The sequence below is a fragment of the Esox lucius genome, chromosome 2 (genome assembly GCF_011004845.1).
Source record: "Esox lucius isolate fEsoLuc1 chromosome 2, fEsoLuc1.pri, whole genome shotgun sequence".
In the NCBI taxonomy this organism is placed as follows: domain Eukaryota; kingdom Metazoa; phylum Chordata; class Actinopteri; order Esociformes; family Esocidae; genus Esox; species Esox lucius.
Genome location: NC_047570.1, coordinates 21,563,875 through 21,589,168, shown reverse-complemented (window position 1 = coordinate 21,589,168; position 25,294 = coordinate 21,563,875). Strand labels below are relative to the sequence as shown.

At 39.5% G+C, this 25,294-nt stretch overlaps 1 protein-coding gene across 19 annotated transcripts in view; it reads right to left on the bottom strand.

The window, feature by feature from the left end:
• Positions 1-24,156, bottom strand: part of sox6 (SRY-box transcription factor 6) — a 173,888-nt gene extending 149,732 nt beyond the window's left edge. For 12 of the 19 annotated variants that reach the window (XM_029125228.2, XM_029125242.2, XM_029125237.2 and 9 more), the window contains exons 1-2: positions 20,778-21,087; positions 19,128-19,237 (exon numbers count right to left, since the gene is read on the bottom strand). In XM_029125228.2, coding sequence (XP_028981061.1) covers positions 19,128-19,237; positions 20,778-20,885 — 218 coding nt within the window. In that variant the 5' untranslated portion in view covers positions 20,886-21,087. Of the gene's footprint in view, positions 1-19,127; positions 19,238-19,564; positions 19,719-19,924; positions 19,943-20,777; positions 21,088-21,862; positions 22,202-24,106 lie in introns of those variants that run through there. The other 7 variants (XM_029125251.2, XM_029125257.2, XM_029125256.2 and 4 more) reach the window with 5 other exon arrangements.
• Between the last annotated feature and the right edge of the window lie 1,138 nt (positions 24,157-25,294).

Sequence of the window (25,294 nt, the reverse complement as noted above, 5' to 3'; positions counted from 1 at the left end):
CATGGATTCATTAAACAGAATCCCAGTCAACTTCAAATTCTGTTAATTAGTTTCCCCCATCCATTTTATTACTGAATCATTGTGTCCACGCTGACCACGGACTCTTTCAAATGTTTCTTTTTTTACTTGGCTAGCACAGAGCGGGTGGTGACAAGAAACAGCCCTAAAAACAAAAACACATACAATTGCGAGTAATACAGAGTGCATACACAGAATGAACACTGTCTTTCAGTAAAATGAAAACACTGTTACACACACAAGGCAAATAGCTCTCCGCGCCACCAGATACCAGGTAAACTACATAATGAGTTCATATGCCTCAGTCAGTTGTCTGGCCAAATTGCTTTGTGCGCATGTGCTCTACCTTATTGCGCAGCAAGAGTTTCTCATTGATGTCGTTAATCAAAATGGTTATTTACATAGTATTTTAATGTTAGTTACATTGTTTTCACAACAATAGATGTAGTCAAATAGGCTCCTAGTCTAGTGAAGTAAAGTGGCTGATCAGCGAAAAGGATAGCAATTCAAACAAGCCCAGCCGACTGATCACTTCAAAGGTTCTAGGCCAGAGATCCCAGGGAAATGTGTAGTAGGTCCTTTAAAGGAGGCCTGGCCTCTGTCTTTGCAAAGTGACCGTCATGACTGCAATCCTTCCTTTCACATATGAGCGAAAGCAGCACTATGGAAAACCGCAAAGGCATCTAAGAAACACTCTGAAATCCAATGAACGTGTTCCTCTACAGCAGGGGGTGGAGCATGATTTGATTACCCCAGCACATAATGGAGTGTTGTTGCTCTGCCCGACCGTCATATGACAGTGGCAGGGAATCAATGCCAGACCCTCACAACAACTGCACAGTCCCACGAGTCTGCAGACGGATATAACACAACTGTCATGTTTCAGGGTAAATGAAAAGGCAGCGAAAGATCCTCAACGTCAAGACATTGAAGCATTTAAAGACAAGTCAAATATTGCAGAACAGCTATTGTCACTTTGAGGCCTGGGGGCACATTTTCCATCTGTGTGCAACGATGCGTATGTGCGTACATGCGCATGTGAATATGTTCAGGACAAACCAATCCTGTGCACAGCTTCCATGTGAGCCCTGTCTAGATCTCCATGTTCATCATAACCCCAGTGCGATATTCCACCCCTCGCTATTTTTAGTCCAAACGAGTTAAAAGTAGGGATTTTGCCAATGTAGTTATTTTAACAATGGAGGCAATCTTTCTGCCATCAGCGTGTTGGTCCCCACCTGGCTGAGACCTGGTTATCTCTACAGACAGAGGCAGCAGTGGCCCCGGCAGGCCTGGGGACTAAAGGAGGGCTGGGGGTGGGGGGATTAAGGCAATGAGGTGGGCGCATAACAGCAGGCCACGCTCAACAGCAGGGGGCCTTGGTGAAATGGGGGGTTGAAGGGGAGAGTTGGGGAGCGAGCGTTCTGGCACAGAAATGTCTATTAGTGCACTCGGCACAAGCCATTGTCAAATTCAATATACAAGCCACACAAAATCAACCCACTTTCCCCACCGCAAATGAGAAAAAAAGCATAGCTGTACTATGCAACGAATGCATATTGACTTGCAAAGAGGACAAACCCATGCCTGGGCTAATAGAAGCTGATGTTCAGGTCAGTAGGGAGGATAGCAGGGCTGAAGTCACTAGGGTATTGTTATGCAACCTCAAGAGTGTAGAGCAGTTCAGGAGACAGAATGCTGATGTCCTTATGATAACCTGATTAATAGAGAGCTACAGTATAAACTTCCTGTGGCACAGTTGACACAATATAGGCATGCCATGAAATATGATCTCCACTCCTGTGTCACAAACAAACGCACTTTACTTCCACATGAAACAAATCCGCCACATAATCAAGTTATTTGGTTTCAGCTGCCTCAGAACAAGGTTACTTCCTCACTTTCTCAGAAACAGGCACATATTCTACAGGGTTGAGGTCAATGTATGGCTTTTTTAAAATTACAGAATTAGAATATCAGTTAACTTTGTGGCTTGACTGCCTTCTAATTGACCACAACACTGTTCTCCAAGTCTACAGTCACATAGAAAACATAGACGGAATTCAATCAAAACTTGGGTCAGAAAAGGCTGTCTTTATTGGGCAGAGCTAAACTGTGTTGATTTAAAGGCTAATTCTTATGTGAGTAACAGTGGAGAATCAAACATTCAACCTTGTGTTCATAGAGAGACAAATTGAGACAGCTCTTTGGTTGAATCGTGTTTCACGTGCTGGCTGCACTGTAAATAATACTACATGTGATTTACTCTACTTCAAAATCAAGAATTAAAGTATATTTTCAAAGGTGGTTTGAAAGAAAAATGACCAACCACTAGAAGGCTTCATTCCACTGCAGAAGGCATTAATGTCCCCTGTTAATAATAGCCTGGTGCAGTCTGTCAATTCCCGTTGATTCATACTCACATATTCTCGACACAAAGACAAGAATACTGTCAATCTAGAGGATAGCCTTGTCTTTTTGCTGTTGATTTGTCTGCTATTCTCAGCATCTAAGATTTATTCCCCGACAGTGGCACAAGGAATTTCCTTTACTTCCTTCTCAAAGACATCCTTTTCTCTCTCCCTCTCTCTCTCTCGCTCCCTCTCTCCTATTGAGCAGGAGGTTACGAAAACAAGCCTAGTTTTCTCTCAGGTAATGTGTTTATTTTCCAGAGCCCCATCTTCTAGTTTACTGAATGGTGGCGTTTCTCTCTCTTATCGCCTGGCCCTCGTGGGGCACTTTAGCCCCTCAAATCCTGTTCACCACATACTGGTTTTAGAATCTGTGAAATGAGTGCTGGAGAAGCGTGGCCACAATGTCTGCCTGTGTCGCCACCGGACTCAAATGGGCTTGCCGCTTTTTTGTCCAGGGAGATGCATAAATGGAAGTTTTTAACACCTCAAAGAAGGCTGGTCCTTTGTGTGGCCACACTGGAGAGGCCTGTCAGTCTCCTGAGAAGGCAGACACGCTGAGTGCTGCAGGACAAAGGGCCAGAGGCACAGAATCAGCAGGGGCATCACTCCGCTATGGGCACCCGGCACAAATACACACATGCACACGGGCACGTGCTCACGCACGCACACACACATGCACACGTGCGCACACACACAAACACACACACACAAACACACACACACAAACACACACTGCCAGCACACTGTCATCATATCAGAGCCTGTCAAACAAATATAGCCTACATGGATACCATACAAAGAGTCACACAAACATACAGCTTTTGTGAAAGGTAAGAACAGGCATTTAACGTACACACAGGAAGCTCTCAAAACCATTCAAATGGTATCAAATGCATTCACACAAAATCACATGGACGGATGACTGACACACTGTCACACAGAGCCTGTCACACATAAGCATACAAACAAAATGCAGGGACAAATACATTCACAAAATACACAAAGGTATCCAGGAGAACACCTCAAAAATAAATAATAATTTGATTCTACACACAAGAATGTGTAACACAGTATAGTGCTATAAACACATGCATACACAATCTGACAGCAGACCCACTCAATCAAGACAAAAAAAACAGCACAAGAGAACAACACAGAGCTACTTATTGATTTCAATCCTTCTGTTTGAAAATAATTTCCTAATTTCCATAGCAATTTTCCTTATTGCAATGCTCTTTGTATTTGCTAGTACAAAACCAGCAGCCAAAGCTTACAATCAGAGTTTTTATGCTTTTTAGATGCCTACAATAAGCATTTAAATGCAAATATCTCCCCTGCACAAAGAAGTTGCAACTTCTGTCACTAGCAACATAATCAACCTGCAATTGTCTCCTGACATGGAGCGGCGTCCTGTGACAAGGCCTAAGCATTAAGCATCTGTATTCAAATGACTTCCCTTTTCTCCCACAGCAAAGCACTGAAAGTCAATCACATGGTGAATTAAACCAGAAAGGAAACAATTGATCCTGAAATGATCAGGTTACAACAAGACTCGGTCGCTGGGTGCAGATTATTTTTGCTGTTTGTTCCCTCTTCAGACAGAAACATGCAGACACAGCCTACGTGGCCATGAATTACACTGAGTCAGGCTCTTTAGAGTCACAAAGTTGAGTTGAAATTGAAGCTCAAGCAGACAAATATTCAGAGGAAGCGGCTCACAATGCAAGAATCTGTAGTAATCTCTTGGATTAAATGTTGGCATAAAAAAGCAGGCTTCACACAATGTCCATACCAGAAATATATTTTGTAAAATAATTAGTAATGGCACACTTATAAAGGTTTAAGACTGGTATTACACCAATGAGGTTAGCTGTAAATCTGATGGTGATTGGTGCATGTGCTCTGGGCTGTCTCTATTGGTCCATGTAGCGATTTGAACATGCAATATTAACCTCAGATTCTTGTTTTATTTACAGTCACAGGGATCATTTGTCTTTTTTGAAACCCATAATTAATAGTGGCGGTTGCAAATGCAAATGAGTCCATTTGGGAGAAGGGAAAATGATCAGTTTGAGAATATTTCTGCATTCTTAATCTTCTAAAGAGGGAAATGATTTAAAGGGAGGACACAAATCTCATGTGACATGGCGGGACTGTGTGGGCACTCCCCACTGCCCTCTCTCTCCCCTCTATCTATTCCATCTTCCCTCTCTCTCCCTTCTCTCTCCTCTCCCTCGTCCCTTTCTCTCAGTGGACAGAGGTTAGCTAAAAGATCAGGGCTGCAGTAGGTCTCTCCTCCACTCCCCCCAAGGACAACAAATGTAGTGTCTGAGTCACTGATCACCAGACTAATTGAGTTTAACACTTTTTCTAGACAAAACTAAGAGTATTTGAAATGAGGATGTCAAATTACCTCTTCAGTCAGGCAATAAATAAGTCAAGCAGAGAGAGGGGCTCCTGCCAGCATATTTCAGTGCCGAATTCAATTAGTAGAAAAACAGGGAGATGTTTAGTTGCTCACTTAACTATTGGATGCACTGCCATCCCATGAGGCTGCCATTGTAGTACAACAAATCAGATGGTCCTTATAAGACTGCCACAACCCATAGACAGAGAGTACAAAAACAAAGCAGATCATGGTCAAACTGCAATTGTTCAGGCTAATACTATGACTGTGTGTTTTGTCCTATTCTACTGTATTACATAAACTATATATATTTTAATATACAATAAAGTAATAAACCATTACAGCATAGATTTCCAGGCGGTAATATAATTACAGTTCTCAAAACAGTGTGAAAGACAGGCTGTACTTTGTCTAAAGATGTACAGTGAGTAATTTTTCCATGACTATGGTCCTATAGGGCCATTGTGCATTGATTCAGGCGCAAGAAAAGGATACAGGCATGAAGTAAGGCTTTAGCTTGGGCAGAGAGCACAGAAGGTGGCCGGACAATGTATAGAACAAGAGAGAGAGAGAGAGAGAGGGAGAGAGAGAGAGAGAGAGAGAGACAGAAATATACACCACTATACACCCAAACTGGCTACAATGTGGCCTTTGTGACATAATGCTTTCTGTCTGGCAGATTTTTGGAAAATAATCGAAATTTTCCTAGTCTGCATATCCAGCAATAACATCTTACATCACAGTTTCTACTATATATCCCATGTTACCAGGCACATTTTACATTTGTGGCGAGTGAGGGGGGTAAGAAAAACATAGTGAAATAGTTATTATATTCCAATCATGCCCTGGGAGCCCATTACAACATGACACGGGACAGGCCCTGGTAAAGCTAGGGAGATGTGCAGCTTAGCTCGTGAGGTAGGGAGGGCTCAGCACTAGGAGCCTGCATTATACTGCCAGATTCTTTTGGTCCTGCTTGCCTGCAGCCAATAACTACAGTCCACAGAGGATTGCTGAGACTGGTGCGAGTGAGAACCAAAATATGTGACTCAAAAACACCACATTTCTGCCCTCTGTTTCTGTTTATTGTGGAGACACGCATTTGCTTGTATGTGTTGATTAAGTCAGTTTGTTAGTTACACTGCATACTCTATGCTAAGCTCAGCAGCAGCTGTGCAATGCCAGTGGGTTACTACAGTGTGTGTCAGGAGCTTTTCCAAGAGCCCCAGAGTACTCCCCATCTAGCAATAGCCTGACAGAGTAGCCCTCCTGATGATAGTAACATGAGGTTAGCATTAACAGTGCTGAAAGCACGACAGGTGGGTCACATGGAAGGTCGCTAATTTTCTTTAGCTGCCTAAACACATGCTTCCCATTATTCTCCTAGAAAAACTGACAGTGCTCCAACCAAAATATAAGAAGGCCTCTGTGACCACTACTGTTCGCAAAACCACTACTTTCAGATCTATCTTAGATTACATATGAATATACATTTCCAAGTCAAGCGTGCTTTGAGCAGTACATTTAAAGGAAACAGAGATGTAAATAAATAAATGTGAATGTCTGGACATGTACAAATGTGCTTTTCAGTGCAAAGAACATGATTGACATGTGTATGAAAAAACACATTTGGGAATTATTTTTCTGTAGAAGTAATATGAACACTGATTAATTAGCAAGACTATACCTGAGTTCTAATAAGACTAAGAGACACTGCTTTTCCTCATCAGAGGAAAATGAAGAATAAACATTTGTTCTTGATATAAAACATATAATCACGTATTATACCCCAACATATAAACAGTGTGATGTGACTTCTGAAAGCTCCCAGGCAGCACATACAACTGTATGCACCTAGAGCAGAAACTGTTCAGGATAAGGAAATTCCACAGCTGTAACATTCCATTACATTTATTTAAAGATTAATATTTTTTTTTTCCTGGGAGTATGTGTGTGTAGTCTGGTTAGTGTGTGTAGTGTGTGTGCGTGTGTTTCTTGCCACAACAATCCCATCAAGGTGGTTTGAGCAGCCTATGACCTAACAGTAAAAATTCAAAAAAAGTACTCATCTTTCTTGAATAGCTGGGCGATAAGCAGCCTTTAGCAACGAAGTCAGAGAAGTTAAGCTTATTATGAATACCTCTCAGAGCGCAAAAGCATGTTCTGTTGAAATCAAAGGGAGTAATAGGCAGGTTGGCCACCGTCATTTTAAGGATGAAGTCAGTTGTGAAATTGTAAAATCGCAAGGTCTCGCTATGTATCTCATTTCCTCAGAGCGCTCCCAGAAATGATTTATAAATCGCAGATATCACATGTCTGAAAGTGTTAGAAGTTTGCAGGGTGAAAATAAAGAAAAACCAATACTAATCTCCCTATTGAAAAAAACTGCTAATAGTAATGCCATTTATCTCTTTGCTTAAACAGTGCATACTTTGAAGTTCACAAGAATGTGTGATTCTTAGCAAGTTCCTCTAGCAGCTAAGAGCAGACCTGGCTTTTCTGCACATTCCTGACGGTTTCATGTTCAATTGGCTGTTAAATTCCACTGCATTACTACTGCATGCCAGGCTAATTGTATACCAAAACAAGCGTCAAACCTAGTACATCCTTTCAATTTCCTTTAATCAAAGGGAGCCATACAAGGCCTTTAAGAACATCAAATCAGCTTTCCGCAATTCCCACGTAGAGCTCGATTTGCAAACTTTCCAAGAGATACCCAAGCACTTAAGAACTAGGAACCCGGCAGGTTAACATTACCAGAGAAGTACTACATATCTTTGTGTACATTTTCTGCCCAATAGCTAAAGCTAAAAAGCCCCCAGATGAGATTTGCTGTTAAGATGATATCATAGCGTGTGGTTACACAGCAGTCAGCCAGTCAGGCAGGGCTCCTGCAACAGCCAGCGCTCACATTTCCCCATCCCCAACGCCATCCCTCCACACACACCCCCACCCCTACACACACACACAGGCGCTTCTGCTCGTCTCCGGTCTGAATATTCATTCATTTTCACATCGTCCTCAACTATCCTAATCACAGTCACATCCCCTTTAATCACAGGGCTGTAATTAGGCTCTAATAAACCATTTTGCCGTCCTCTCGGAGCAGCTCTATGTCACTCACATATCAAACCATAAAATACTATATTAAGGGCTGTCAAGCTCAAAGTAAAGCTCCTTGGTCTGCATAAATACAGATACTGGAGGCACACCCTCTTACACTAATTGAAATTATCGAGAGCTCAAACATGTGACGCTTGTTTCGCTTTGCCTGAAACTGAGCTAGGCCAGGCAAAAGCGATGACTATTCCAGACTAAGGTTCTTCTGGTTTCTTCTGATGTCAAGTAATTGTTTAAACCTGAGTGGATATGGCAGAAGGCTTTTCTCTGCCTGCCAAGAAGCGAAAAAGAGCTTTTCTCCTCTGTTTCATTTCTCTCTTTCTAATTCGGTCCAACACAGGCTTCAAGGAAAGCCTCAGTGATTCCATGTTCATCTTGGAGAGCCAGCATCGGGGATGATCACTGACCAAAAGTTGATAATAATGACTGTTTAATTAGAAGCCTCTTTCTGCTGGCCACAACCCAAACTCCTCCACCCTGCAGATGGTGACCCATAAATTTAGTTTTGCTGAAGAAGAGGAGAAATATCCCGCCCCTGCTTACCCTCAACCCCACCCCATGAACATAAAGCGTTCCTCCACTGTAACACTCAACCGCAACCCAGGGCCTAACTTGGTGTGTGTGTGTGTGTGTGTCAGGGGACCTAGGTTTAAAGCTGACAATATAGTTTTTTTCAAATATATAAAATAAGTCAGACAATGTCGTTGTGCGGGGAGGCCAGGAGGAGGTGCTCTTCTTGGATGTGTGCTGCCCATTTGAGGGCTTCATGAGGCAGACATTTCCTGACAAGGCCCTAAAATACCAGCCCCTAACATCACGCATTTACAGCCTTGGATATCAGTGCCGACTTCACGTTCCGGCATTTGGGACTCGACGACAAAGCTCACAGATTTCTGACCTGTCTAAAACCAAGGCAAAGCAACTAGGGTCTTGTTTACATTACGCTACATTTTCCGATTCATATCAAAGAAGAGTCAAAACGATTATTTTGTTGTGTGAACTTGCAGATATTGATAGCTTGGGACACCACCATGCGATGTAGAGTGCACCACACTGGCGAAAGATCCCACACGGAGTTTGTGAAGACAGTACCGTCTGAACTATATCAAGTTTCGGGGCAGCGGACGCATATTTTCTCGCGATTGGTGGCAACATGTCTGCGTGGTGCACCTCGAAAATGCCGGTGTAATTATTATTTTCTCTCTTTCAAAATGTAAACAAGCCCTAGGTAGGTCAGTGGTTTCCAACCAGGGGTTCTAGGACCCCTGGGGGTTTTGGTCTACCCACAGGGAATAGTTTAGAAGAATCAGGATAGCATAGGTGTACTGGTATAATGCACATATGGGGGTACTTCAGGGGTACTTAGTGAAGGGAAAGATTATATTTTAACAGATTTGTTCCAACCCAATTTAAGGTGGCCAACATTCAATTGATCAATATAGGTAGCCTAGTCGTTAAGAGTGTAGGGCCAGGAACCTAAAGGTTGCTGGTTGAAATCCGATAAGGTGAGAAAAAGGTTTGGAGAGTATTGGCTTTTAGAGGAAGTAATATTTTGGTTGGACCTTCTGTTCAACTGACTAAAATAATGTAATCCTTCAATTCCTAAACTAGCTTTCAACTGTAAGTGTAGATCTAAAGTACCTGATTATTTACTGGGGAAATCTTACTGGCTCTGGGGGTAAGTTGACAAAAACTTTCATATTTTGTCTCAGTAGAGATGCATGTGCTTGTCCTTGACATCAAAAAGCTGTCAGTGGATCTCTTCACCTCATCCAGACCACTGGAAAAAGGTTTTGCAGCTCCACCCTGCGCACATTTTACTCTCCCATGTGCAGCCTTTTCATCAGCCACACTCTTCCACCCTGGGACCCTAGACATCTCCCCAAAGTTTCTGAACATTTACTGCCTGGCAGTGGCTGGAACTGAGTGTCTTGTATGTTGTTGTGTGGCACGTGCCAAGGTAGCTACCCTCTCAAATTGTCAAACCAGCTTATTGGAAATGCACAGCACGGCCAAACCACAAGCTTTCTCCATTATTTCAGTAGGGTTTTGTGATGGGAGAAAACATTACTGCTTTAGGTTGTATTTCTAAAGACAGTGGTATGAACATTGTTTTAATTTCCACAAGGATTAGAAGTATAACAAATCGGGCACTGACAGCATACAGTATAGCTAGCTAGTGTGGTGAGTTTAGCTGAATAGCTAGAGTGGTGAGTTTAGCTCATATTTGGACCAAAAGAATGGTCCAAATATGAGCAAACCCTGCAGACCCAAGCCAACGGCCCACGGGAGCGTTCTGTCTATAACATGCATAGTGGTAAAAATATTAACCATATGGCAACTGGGGGAGCATGTATTAATTATTTGTTTATTTTCATGTATTATATTTCTTTGTTTTGTTAAATTTTTACCCGGGTATTCTCCTCAATACTGTGACATTTCAATGACTACCAAGGTCCTCCATCATACAACTATCCTTACGTAGTGAAGGGAACGCAATCACCGGTCTTCCACCTTGATTGAGTGCACAGAGCCCCAAGCCACCACAAGGAGTCACTAGTACATGACAAGGCAAAGCAACAATATTTGATTACTAAACCATAAAACCCAGATGATGCAGAGCCCTCCACAGGTTCCAGGGCTAAGGCACAAGCCAGATTCCAACCCCAGGCAAGCAATAATACAACGATCTGCAAGGCAGTGACTTTACCAAGTATATGACTTTTGATTCAATTTTGATTTGCTTTTGTTTTGGCTCAAAATTGTTTTGGCTCCATATTTTCCCACATGTGAGCGAGAAGAACAAAACCATCCAACTGATGAGACAATTGCATAATGGAAGATTTCTACAATATTTATTAAATACTGTTTATATATTAAAAAATATGTTTTTATAATAATTGAGAAAATAAGTTGAAGCTCTAAAAGACATTAAACCAACCACATCATCTTTTTATTCTGATTAGCATTACTTTCACTTAACACTGAGACATTCCTGGCACTCAGTTTTAAACCCCTCAAACAACCCATTACAACTTTTACAAATTCTGCTGTTAGAAAGGAGGAATAACCAGCAAAACAACAATCTGCTATAGTAAAAGACTCTCAGTTCAGTCAACTCGCACATTATCAGAGTTTGGTGGTGACACAGAGTACGTTGACTTAAACGAACACTAACATCTTTATCTATATCTGCTGAGTCTTAACTACTGTGTATGGAATGCTTAGACAAGCTGCTCTCAGCCTCTGTCGCTTGTCTTCACCAGTCCACAGTACGAAGACCTCTCTATGAGTAAAATATATGCCATGCAATAATACATTCTCATTTTCTCTCTGAAGGAGAAAGAGGGAGAGCTTGTGGTTGGGTCTGCTAAAGCCATTTTCAGAATGACGTACATCGAAGGCAAAGCCCTGTAAAAACCGTTGGTGTAAATAATCACGAAAAAACGATACAATAGACCTGGGTTTGGAGCTAAGGATATACACATTCTGTTCAAAAGTTTGGGGTCACATAGAAATATCCTTGTTTTCAAAAGAAAAACATTTCTTTCCATTAAAAGAACATCAATCAAATCAGAAATACAGTGTAGAAGTGATTCCGTTGCATTCATTTTACCGTGGCGTCCCGCCATGGCAACATCTTTCCCGCCACGTCAAGAAAAAAATTCACTGATCAAAACGTTTTGGTGGACACATAATTTGTCGGGATATAACATATTTCTTAACTGTATTTAGCTTGTTGTGTTTGTGTCTGCTTGCAATTTGAGAAATACAGATCGCACTGTCATAGTAATCAGAGCCACATACGCAGTATGCAGACGAGTTGTACGAGAAGTACAGACGTCCGAGTTCGAAAAAACTGTCGTTTGCGCGTAAAACAACTTGTTCTCCCCGTGCAAACAAATAATTGTAGACTGTATGCCTCTGTAGAAGAAAGGAAATCACCATAGGAACACACGATGAAGGGACCAGTCGTTTGGTTGCATGACTACATTAATTAGCTAACTTTTCAGTTAAAACAAATTATTCTCACCTCGTTTAGATGTAGCCATTAATATTGCTGCCCAACTGCATCCCCAGTTATACTGAGAAACAATGACATGAGATAAAGCACGTTTTGCTAGCTAATAGTACTATTTTGCCATGCTTGCTAGTTGTTCATCCAAAATTAATTGCTACTTAAGTTTTTGATGTGATTTTTCTTACGTTGTGTTTGCTGACATATGTAAATCCGTTGCTACAAAAGAGAAAGGGGGAACAGGGACAATGGTGTTAGGTAACTTCAGTTATACTGATGAAAGTCTGAAGTCAATTGTATTTTTCTCCACCTCAATAACCTTAATTAGGATGAACGGATTAGTAGCCTAACAGGGCATAGAGGAAAGGTAAAAAGATATGGAGATAATGGAAGAGGGATAGAGGAGAAAAGAAGAAAGTAAAGAGATGGAAAGAAGGGAATAGGGAGTGAATAGATGAAGAGGATAGAATAGATGGAAAGGAGGGAATTGGAAGAGGAGAGAATAGATGGAGAGGAGGGAAAAGGAAGAAAGGTGAATGGAAGAAAGAAGAGATGTGCCTCTAACTCAACGCCCCCATCAATGAGCCCCCATCAATCGTTCTGAGAGATGAAGGCTATTACATGCGAGAAATTGACAAGAAACTGAATATCTAACCAGAGATTTGTAGTACTCCGTTCACAGAACAGCGCTAACTGGCTCTAACCAGAAATGATAGAAAAGTGTGAGGCCCCAGTGCACAACTGAGCTAAAGGACAAATACATTAGAGTGTCTAGTTTGGGAAACGGACGCCTCACGGGTCCTCAACTAACACCTTCATTAAATAGTACCTGCAAAACACCAGTCTTGACATCAACCGGGAAGAGGCAACTCCAGGATACTGGCCTATTAGGCAGAGTTTCAAAGAAAAAGCCATATCTCAGACCGGCCAATAAAAAGAAAAGATTAAGATGGGCAAAAGACTACAGACACTGGACTGAAGAAGATTTAGTAAAAAAAAATTATGGACAGACACATCTGAGTTTGAGGTGTTTGGATCACAAAGAAGAACATTTGTGTGATGCAGACCAAATGAAAAGATGCTGACATTATCTGTGAAGCATGATGGAGGCAATGTGATGGTCTGGGGGTGCAAGGTAAAAGGGATTTGTACAAGGTAAAAGGGATCTTGAAGATGGAGGGCTATCACTCTATTTTGCAACACCATGCCATACCCTGTGGATGGCACTTGATCAGAGCAAATTTCCTGCGACAACAGGTCAATAACCCAAAGCACAGCTCTAAACTATGCAAGAACTATTTAGGGAAGAAGCAGTCAGCTGGTATTCTGTCTGTAATGGAGTGGCAGCACCGTCACCGGATCTCAACCTTATTAAGCTGTTGTGGGAGTAACTTGACTGTATGGTATATGCGTCAGGAAGCATGGGGTAAAATCTCTTCAGATTACCTCAACGAATTGAGAACTAGAATGCCAAAGAATGCCTTAATTGCTGCATATTGAGGATTCTTTGACTAAAGAAAAAGTGTGGAGTATGCAATTATTATTTCTAACCTTGTAAATGACATTTAGCTATATTTCCTATTAAAACTAATTTCATGTATGTTGTCATAAAAAACAAGGACAAGTGACCCCAAGCTTTCAGGAGTCTACTTTTGATTGACATTGTATTTCATGCATTCCAGTATCCATTCAACAAATGAAGGGAAATCTTGATTTTGGTTCAATACACGCCAACTTTTCCAAAAGATTTGCAGGCTATTTTCAGATGTTACCCTGCCACTTCCATATGAGCAATTTATCAATGCTAGACTAGCCACTAGCATCAATTCTTAGTTACAGACTACATTTAGTCAGGTAAGACATCATACTAATCTGTATGATGTATCTCTAAAACATTTTTAAAGGGCACAAGAAAGGAAAAACACATTAAAGATCAGGCTTCAGCATTTATACAATTCTTCAGTGACGCATGGAAGTGCAACCTGTTCAATAATACTGTAGAAAATTATACGGTCTGTGGTGCAAAATACACTATATGGCACGCTGCCGAAGGTGGAGTCAAAGCTTCAGTGTTGCCTTACAAATCAATATGCCAAATCCTATTCTCAGGTCAAGTTGCACCCAGGTCTTTGCTGAAAATAAGAATGTGTTCTCAGTCCTACTTGACTGGAAAAATAACAGTCAAAAAAGGATAATTAAAAACTGACCACGTCACTACTCTGCACAGCAAACTTTCTTATCAATCATTTTGATCAATACTGTTGTACAATATCACTGCTGCTAAGAGTCATGTCTCAACTGAACTGCTCCCAGCATCCTTAATCCTGAGCCGAGACCGGAGTGCAGCAAAGCACAGATTGGCCCGCTTAGTCACAACCGTACAGCATATTTTACATCTCATGTCAGAACGAGCTGGCAGATACCAGGCAAGCTGTCAGCCTCCACCAACTGGCTAATGTCTCATCTCTGTGCATTTGCAGTGAACAGGGACCTGCGGAACAGAGGAGCCCCATGCTAAGATCCTCAGATTTACTGTGGTAGACATACAAATACATTCAAGAGAATGAATTTATGAATTATTTTTTTTTATCAAAGAGAAAGATTAAAGACAACATAGTTCTCCATAAAGCATGCTACCATATCTCCTTTAATGTTAAGTAGTGCTGGAAACAATCACAAGCCTCTAGATACCATTTCACGAGGACAGACAATTTCCTTTTTAAAATGTTTCAAGTAAAACCTATTCCCATAAGATATTATTCCCATTTTCCTTAGTTTGTTTTTCCTAACTATTAAGTTTCACCAATCCTCCTTGCAAATAACACTCAACAAAATTGAATGTAATCCATTAGAACTTGTAGAAGGGTGACAGCGATATAATCCATAAGAACTTGTAGTAGGGTGACAGGGACATAAAGTTTTCATCCTGGCATCACAGGCAGGGTCTCGCTCTCACCCAGAACGCTGCCCGTGTTGGTTTCCAGTTTGATATTTCCATAGTGTCCTTTTGTGCTAAGTCCTTGGCAGCGGCCAGCCCCAGGGAAGGCCTGATCCCAACACAATGGGGGGATCACAAGGAAAGGGTTGTTCTGAGGCCTTTGTGTGTAAGCAGCGCAGAGGCCCACATCATTGTAATCTCTCTTCCCTCGTTCCCCCACAAGACCCAAACTCAGATCTTCAGAGCTTCTTCAATTCAGGAAGGACTGGGACCATAACACGCTGTTGAACAATCCAATAAGGAACTGTTGACCCCAGACCCTTTTCCGAGAAATCTGCAACAAGGTCACTAATAACAAGTCATGTAGATAGTTGAACGCAACTGTAGGAGTTAGTGGGCTTTCCACCATAAACAGTATGAATAGGAACTGCCAATGAATACAGTGCATATGTAATATAATATAAGATATTTCACTGTCAGTGTCACCAATTAACATGACAATAACGCACACTAAATGATTTATATTCTGAGGGCTAAAATGAAACAGGCAGCCACAATGAGACTAAGAAACGGAAACGGTACTGAAATGGTTTTGGCCCTGAGACAAAACTCTCCGCAAAAGGAGCGTGGACTGGCATAAACATTTGTACAAAATTATAACTGTATTGAGAGAAGCATGCAGGAGTCAACCGCTTGCCCACTGCTTGGGAAAGCCGACAACACTCAGCTGCGTAAGCGTACTGTGCTCCCTGCGCTAAGCAAGGGCTCCCAAAACCACTGCATTTTAATTACTGGCAGGCGACACTGTGGACCTCTTTGATATGGAAATGGGGCCAGCCATCTTCACACATGGACTGTTCAAATCTTCATGTGATTCATAAGAAACAATGAGCTGTACTAATTCCTGCACCTGATAGTCCTGGTGATTACCGTCCCCTACAGAAACAGCGCCATGTTAAAAACACAGCCATCCAGGGCTCTCCAATTAATTCGACATATGAATATGTGATTTTAAAAAAGAGAAATAATTCAACAGAAGCTATTTACCATAGCCGGCACTGTTGCATTTTGAAGTCTAACTTAATTATGCACAACTATGCTCTGGATGAAAAGAAACTGTCCAATTATTTTCCAGTCCAAACGTGAAAAACATGTCCCGTTGGTGAGTAAATGAAACAGTTGAAATTGTGTGACTTTGGTTAGTTATGCAATTATATTGTTTGTGTGAAGTGATAGAATTGCAGAAAATGTACATTTGTTTTAGCTCTGTTAATCATCGGCTATACAAGTTTAAAATAATCTGCCTGTTTTTTTCATGACAAACATTTCAAACAATTAGGGCCCTAGAGGTCTAGATGTCTGGCTGCTTTAGAAAGTCTTACTCTGTACTGTGCAATGGTCTAAAAATGATTGTAGGTGCGGGTGGTTCTCAATGTAAAGAAAGAAACTACTCAAAAGAACTACTCAAACCATTTGTGTAATGCCCCAGCAGAATAATTCTGGAACAAATGTTACTAAAAAGAAAACAATGAAAGCCTTTACAATCAATTTCACTTGGAGCAGCAAAAAGACACAAATAACTGCACTGTACTAAATGTAAGGTTGCAACATTTCTTCAGAATCCGTTATTCTAATCTATTGCAATTTGGGAGTATTGTCATGCAGATAAATAAAGACTGGCTAACTCTCATTTAGAAATGGAAAGAAATACTTAAAGTCAACCAAGTATGAGGATTTACTAGTCTTACCAAGAACATAACCATTCATCCACTATAATATCTATCTTCAAGTTGTTACCCAGTGACACGAAAAGCATGAGTCTGTAGAGTTAAGTCAGCAAACCCCTGGGTGTCCCCATTGTCTGATGCTGATGTACCAATGAAGCCTTTGATTACATCAATATTTCAAGAGACTATCACACATGAGTGATGACAATGGGTTGTACTGAGAGGCCTAGATTTTTTCTTGGACCTAGTCCACTACATTCAGATATGGAGCGTAGGCCATCCGCATGTTAGAAACGTAAAGAAAAGATACAAATAAGAAGACTACAAAAAAGTCTTCTTATCTCCAGTCATAAACATGTTGCCGTCGGTTTTGATCATTGTTGAAATATTCTGCTGCAAATTAGCTAACACTTATAAAGACAGATGTCACAACATGTGCTGCCACATTTATTAGCCCCTACAATCCTCCCCTTCAGCTGCTACACTCCTTACCTTTACCAGACCTGCTGTTGTTTACCTGCTTCTCTCATCTTGTTTATCATTAGGCCTCGGCTGCCACTCCACTCACCCTCAGAAATGGAAAGGAGACGGGGACAACCTGAGCAAGCCTCAACTCAACTACCTCCTGTGTTCATTCCCTGACAGTCTACATCTGAGTTGCAAGACATCTAATATTATGCATTATGTAATTGCAACAACTGCTAACTATCACAATGATTGATAATAATTGCATTTGTAAAAAACTAAGTGAAAAACAATAAGGAAAAGGGAGACTTGCATCTGCCATGGATCACCTAACCCCCAGATAGACAATTAAGAGCTCTGCATAGAACACAATCTGTGAAATACCAAGGATTAACAGAAGTGTGCTATACACAAACGCACATTAAAATTTTATAATTTTACCTTATAAATTCTTAACTATGGACAATCTTCAATATCTTCTTATCAAATTCATATATTTTTAAGTACTCTATATACTGTAGTAAATTATTTTTAAAAGCAAGTTATGTTTACATAACAGATTACATTGATCTTGAAAGTTATCCTTTCAGATGTTTTAAAAACAATAGTACCGCATATTATTTGCATGTCATACTTAAAATTATGTGTGGATAAACCAGTTATTAGCCAAGATGATAAAACTAAAATAACATTTCCATTTACTTAAGGTTTAGGACACACAACTCCTACTAATGCCTGAACACTAATTCAAACCAGCGGATGACTTGACAGCAAAGAGATAGCAACACTACATATCTTTCAATCAGTCTGTTTTCTTATTTCTGTCTTCATTGAAAAACAATATTTCAAACCAGGAAAGCACAGAAACATTCAATATATGTCAACTGTGTCTCAATCTTTTTCTCTGAGGCTATTATGGAGTTGGCACTGATGTAACAGTTAAAACTGAATAGGTGCAGGGCGGACTAAAAATGCAAATTGCACATACCAAAGACACAAGAAAGATATGTGAGAAAATCTTATCATTTCAAAAATGACCATAAATATAAGTCAGGAATATAAAATACAGTCAATATGTACACAGGCCTAAATACATAGAACTTTCTTTACATACATGGGTGAGTGTGCCCACACAAACATATGCACGCACACACACAAACACACATACACACACAGGAAATGGTGTTCAAATAAACAATAAGTGATAACAGTTGTGATGTATTCCACAGGTAAGATCTCCCTTTGAGACAATAGTGAAAAAACCAGCACACATTTAACTGAAACAGAATTATTCAAAGATAATTGAATGCCTCAGTTTTAAATTGACACAGCACTCTGATGCCTAGTCTACACCCTAAATCCCTAGAGAACACATCAACATTCAATTAAATAGACATGGTATGCTCCTGACCCACCCCAGTCTCATAAAGCTAATTGCTGAGCATGATATGCAAAGCACACAATAATTGCCAAATATATATTACAACACCTTAAAACTAACAATTGCCTGGCCTTGAATGAAACATTTCCCCTTTCTGTCTGTTATCTTGATAAGATCTGAAATAACAATATTTTCATAGACCAAAACAAATCAAGAATTGCATAAGCTTTTTGCTAAAACATATTTTTGAAAATATAATTATTACGGTCAATGTGCTACTTACTCACATTCCAAGTGTATATGCTGTCCATAATTACAATATATCTGTGCATATATCACCAAACGCAGGTCAACAATAAATTAATAGAAAAGTGTTTTAACATGTAACTACCCTTAGTAATAAGGATATAATGAGTAAAGTAAAACAAATATTGTTATTTTTTTTAAATATTTGCTGGCGATTAACAATAGAAAATGTGTTTCAAATTCCTAAATTCTACTCGCAATTCGCAACTCTATTGATCTCGGATTGAATGACGGATCTATTTAAACAAGTGAGCCACCGTGAAAGAGCACGGTGTAGGCTGTGGAGCATGCGGTTTCGGTATGCCAAATGCACTTCTAAATCTCTGAACTTACTAGCACCACATATGCGTCAAGGAGTCGATATCTTTATGCCCGGGACCAGTTCGGATTTTCTTCTTTTTCACAAAACCACCAGTTCCTCTGATGTCTACGAGCAGATAGCCCTGAAAAACAAACAATAAATATATTAAACGCACAGCCTAATAGGCAAGGTGAGATTTCAGATTATAAATCGGAATCAAAATGCAACGACACCCTTTGCAACAAATACACCAAAATGGAGAATAAAACAATGTTGGCATCAAGTCAAGACGTGAAGAGAATGTACTTTCTAGTACAAATCATCCATAGATTTCAGCAGTGTGCAGGCAACAAGGCAATCAGTGCAAGAGGTCAAAATTAAATATTAGCATATGTGTAAGAATGCATGTGTGTATATTTATATGTCACTAATGCCATCATGTGAGTGATATCATTATAGTGTATTATACCTTGCAGATATAAATGCAGAAGTCGGAAAAGCAACAAAGTTTGCTTCAGGCCATTTCGTACCAAAAAACAAACAGTTGAGATGGGCAGAAACGGAAAGAAAATTTACTTGACAACCTTTTTTTCATTTATTTTCCTGATAATATTGAAACGACCCTGCAGTGACCCATCAGCAGATTTCCCTTTCCTCTCACTAATTTTGTACAGGCCGTGTAACTGTCCGTAAGAGGAAAAACTCTCTCCTATTGAGCGGCCAGACAGTGCGGAGTGTCCCTGTATAGCTATCAGGACAATGTGCTGAATTGGCAATCTAATTATAAATGTGCCATTTAGACTTCCATTGGGCTCCGGTGCCACCTTACCTTATGAGGGAACTTGCACTCCCAGCTAACGGCAACTGTTCAAAACAAAATACCATTACGATATCAACTTCACCCCAACAGTGGAACGAGCCTGAGGATTGTTTTTCACACCGCCTCTCTCACTTAGGACAAGAATGTATTAGACACCGGGTTATTCTTAAACGGACTGGACACTGTTTAGAAGGAAAATAGAAAAAAAGTTAAATTCTCTCTAATTAAGGTATCCTAATTCGCCTAGTGGAATGTCACTGAAAGAATATTGTATCTAATTTAAAGCTAAAGAATAGAAAGTGTGTGTTGGAATATTCCATGGCCGCAAAACTATAGGCTATTTAATAGTTCAGATTTGCAACAACTGATATCAACTTTTTTGCTCTACTCATACTTAAAAACGTTTTTCCACAATATGCCTGCTTTCTTGGTCTTCTGTTAAAATGTTATCACGAGTGGGGAAGGATTTTGGGGAAAATATGCGACTGCAAGTGTCTAATGTGGGGAAACACCCTCCAAATGATGGGCCATCTTCACACAACAGAGTTCACACAAACAGCATTTCATTTGTCAGTACCTTGGTATACAGTGTTTGTTTCTGACCATCTCTCTAGCATCTTCAAATGCTGTGTTCTAATAATCGTGCTAATTATATTATTATATTCTATAATAACAATCTAATATTGTTTTAACATAAAAAAGAAATGAAATTCGAGAGGAACCCATATCCAAATGATAAGACATAAAAACAAATATTATTTCATTATTTATAATAATTTCAATTATATGAAGAGTTTCAATAGTCCACCTGTGTGCGAAAGAGACTTCCAAAAAGAATTACATCCAATTACACAAGACTTACGTTAGTCCCTAAAACAGTCCGAGAGCTGCACTTTGTTCTTGCCGTGGAAGTCTGGTTGTCCAGGTATAATGTCCCTAAATGGGTTAGCGTTTCGATGAGTAGTCGCATTTAATTTATGGCGTACGCATTCTTGTAGGGTCAATTTGCCTGACCTCCAGCAAAAGTTAAGGTAAAGCGAATTGTCAACCTCCTATAGGAAGCAATTAGGCAATACATCGACTTTTTACAATTCCTTTTATAATTCCTTGCAAACAATAACTATTGATCAATTAGAATTTGGGCGAACGGAAAAAAAGAAACATATGCTCAAGTTCAAAGAAACTTGGAAATATCGCATCCAGAAACACCGAGGAGACAGAAAGGATTGGCTGGCCAATAGGCCTGCCTACAGTGTCGCGCACGACATCGTCAATGAATAGTACCGCTCTGTGGACAAACGAGAAATTACCTCCCATAGGAGAAAGTTATTGAGCATCCGGCGACTAACATTAAAGCAAAACACATGTATCTTGATTAATTATTAGCCTAAATGTTACATTTGGAGACATTACTTTGTTGATGCGTAACCAACAATTACATATAAAAGAATTCCACGAAATGAGTAAGAAAACGTAGCCTCCCTTGAAGTATTGTTCTTTTATCTGTAATTGCTCATGCAAAGGAAATATAACACTGTTGATTTCAATAGGCCTACCTCGAGACGCGCGCAGGAAAGTAACATAAGTTACACAAGTATCTAGTGTCGGTAAATAAAGCTAAGCATCTTTAAAGCTACCTTAACGCTTCCAAGAACACCCCGGCTTGTCTTTACGCACTCTGCTTTCGTATTGCTATTACCACGGTAAATACGTGTGAAAAGCAATAAGTAAGAATGGTATCATATTTCAGTTATAAAACGCTCTACAAATAAAAAGTATTTTCACCTCATGGAAACCTAAATTACAAAGAAGCGAGTATAGCGAAGACAGTTTAAACACGCCTATTGACATCGGACTCGAACTCTGTTACGAAGCAACAAGACAGGCAAAATAACGCAGTTATTTCGTGAAAACACTAAAAGAAGTTCAAACTAAGCACGTATTTACCTTGCGATCAGTGGAGCAAAGATAGATGTAGGTCCTGACCGTATCCCGATTCTTGAGTAGCATATAAGTCTATATTACGTTAAAAATGAAAATCACTATCTGTAGAGGAAAGGAAAGAGAACTAAGTATTCTGTGGTTTCCACTGGCCATATGAGTAGATCTTGTTCTTTCTATTAAGTTAAACTGTCAAAACTGCAAGGAGCTTTTGTTGTTATCTGCCCTGTATCTCCCTCTCCCTATCTCTCTCTCTCTCAGAGACAAGAGAAGACGATGGTTAGAGCTGTCAATCTTGGCAATCAATGCGAGCGGCCATGTCGCAAGTATTCAAAGCATTTCCCGTCGTGCAACATCAGAAAGTGAGTGGCCAGGGCATTGATCTGAGGAAGGCAAAGAGGCAGGACTCCCCCTCCCAGCCCAGACAAGAGATGAGAGTGAGAGAGAGAAAGAGAGAGAGGGCGCAAGAAAGATAATATGTTTATAAGTCAGTGAAAAGAGAGTGACAGAGCAAGATGTTTCTCTTGGTTTGATGAAATACAACAACAACAAAAATACATTCACAGCAGCACAAAAGTTAAAAGTTGCGTGAGTACAATTTGCACTTGACCAAACCCTCAATAAGAGTTATAGCTATATTTACATGTTATGTGGACTGTGAAAAGCAATTAATAGAGGTGATTTTCAGACAACCTTTTGAAAATTATCATTAACGCACTTCAGAGTTGAAGATAGAAAACGTATCCGGAAGGCGGTATTGCCTACCTACACCGTAACACTGGCCTTAATAACAATCAATAACCCATATATTTTAATATATCTAACGATAACGGGCATAGTTTATGTAGGGAAAGAGTCAATATAGAAGGATTACATTGATACATTAATTGTGTACATTGAAATGATTCTCAGCATTTTATAGACCAAAAATACGTTAACAAAGGAAGGTATATGGCAACTAATAGGCTAAGTATTTCATTTGCAAATTATCTGATTTCAAATATAAGATAAGGTCCATGTTGACTAAACCTCTCACAAATACGTGTTTATATCTATACATCTGATCTGTAAAAAACATGACTGGACTTTTTATCATTTGCATATCATTTGTATACATTTCTGAGAATTCAGTGCCTCACTTTTATAACAGAAAATAACATAATTGTATTGCATATTTTATACTATTGACTATGAAATGGTTTACTATTCCTCGAATCATTTGATGCTTCGTACACTTCAAATGACATATCGATGTTATATTATGGTAATATTACAAAGCCTAATAGTTTATAGACTGACGTTTTGTTTGGTTCAACATTCAATGTTGCAAAGATAAACGCTTTAATGACTAGAACAACCCTGATTCAGAAAATCGTTTTATTGTGAATTAATAAAGTTCGAAAAAATATTGCTTGTCTTCCGAACAGATTCTAATTTCTTAACACAGGCTAAAATATATATTATAAAAATGTTAATGAATTACAATTTTTTATATAAAAATAATATTTGTATTACCAAGCAAAGCTTTCCATTGAACATTCAATAAATTGCATTGCAGTGGTTTAGAATTACTATGAAAAAAGAGAAATAAATTCACTTTAAGAGTCCATATCTTCTCAAATAGAGACAAGAAAGAAAAACAGATGAATCTGACATCACTGAGCTGGATATCGTTTAGATCAAAGTCTTCTAACGGATGTTAATGACATAGCACCAACCATCATTCAAAAGTACACAATATAGATATCAGATGCATGAACACATCTTCTGAGGAATAATAGTGCAACACCATTGACAGCCATAAAGGTAGGCTGCAGTTGATAAAAGGAATGGTCACCCTTGTGGCAATATAGGCTACAGGTATCCTAACCACAGGTTGCAGCGCACTAAGAGACACTTGAGTAACAGTACAGTGTCATCACACACACTTTAAAGAATCGACAGTAGCTGTAAGTTGTGACATGAATTGATTTTAAGGGCAAATCACAAAGAGGTGTTCATTTAACGCACTTGAAATGAATATATTCAACAATAGAAGCTAAGAAAAAATACGACGATGACATGTAAATGAAAAAGTTCACACACTTTCAACAAGTAAAACAATTTGTGATAAACAGCACATAGAATGTGGACTAAACAAACTACGGCTAAACCTTTAACAATCGCTTTTAAGATCCAATCAATTAGACTAAAATAGCAAGCAATTTGTTTCATTAATTAAATAGATATAAAAGACAATGCTGTACTTACAAAGACAGGGGAAGAAGCAGTAGGAAATGCTGTTTGTTAACTGAAGAGTCACACAGGGCTAAAGAGATGGGAGGAGAAAGAGTTGGAGAGAGAGGGAGAGGTAGAGGGAGAGAGTGTCAGAATACAGCCCCTCCACAAAATCTCATCGGCTTTGGGCTGTCTTTCATTTTCACATTCTCTTTGTTCAAGAGAAAATCATATCCACACGTCACATCTGTATCCCATGTTGTAGCAGCATCAGAGTTATTCAATTATTCAATCTATTACCTGCAAGACAATAACCCGAATGAACGTCAAACTTTTCTTTACAGTAACCTCCTTGCATTTTCTCCTCACGTATATAGGCTGCATATAAGCAGTTTTGCTAGGGGACAAAGTAACGACCACCAAGACCCCCCCCCCCCCCCAAAAAAAAATAAAATAAAAAACATAAGGGAGAAAAGGTGGTTAGATCTTAGTAGGGAGAACACGTTTAATTTTAGTGATCAAAGGGGACATGTGTTACATGAGAAAGTGCTAAACCTATTGCTCTTTAATGACGATGCAAGCAAGTGATTCTACAAAAAGGGGTGCTTGGATCTGAGATAGACTAAGAGCATTAGGCTACATGAGTTCTTTTAATCAACGGAACTGAAGTTCCATTAATTGAAGTAATGTTAGTCACAGTGAAAACAACTTTAAATAGTTAAACTAGTATTCGTAAAGTATTATTTTACATAGGCTTACACTTACGAAATGGTAATATGTCTTGGAATCAATAGGCCCATATAAGCTAAATAATGTTTAAAAAAATGTATGTGTGATTCATATTGCCAAATGCAATACATTTAAAATATCTATGAACGAACAAAAAGTTACAAATGACATATTTCACATGTATATTGTATTGTTTTGTATTTTATTTATTTCACAGTAGAAAGGTAAGCCAATACGTTCGCTTTGACAGAGTAGCGGAGATAAGCATACTTGTTAGACGTGACTCATACGCCACCTTTTGGGCACTTTGAGAATGTCTTCTCTTGCTCTCTAGTCAAACACACACGTTACATATGAAAAGTACAGAGCCAATACATGTTTTAAGATTGAAAAAGCTGGATAATGTTGTTTTGAATTGAACTGCAAAACAATGTAAACGTAATTCAATATACATAATAAATGCTAGTTTGTAAGGCTAAAGATATTTTAATA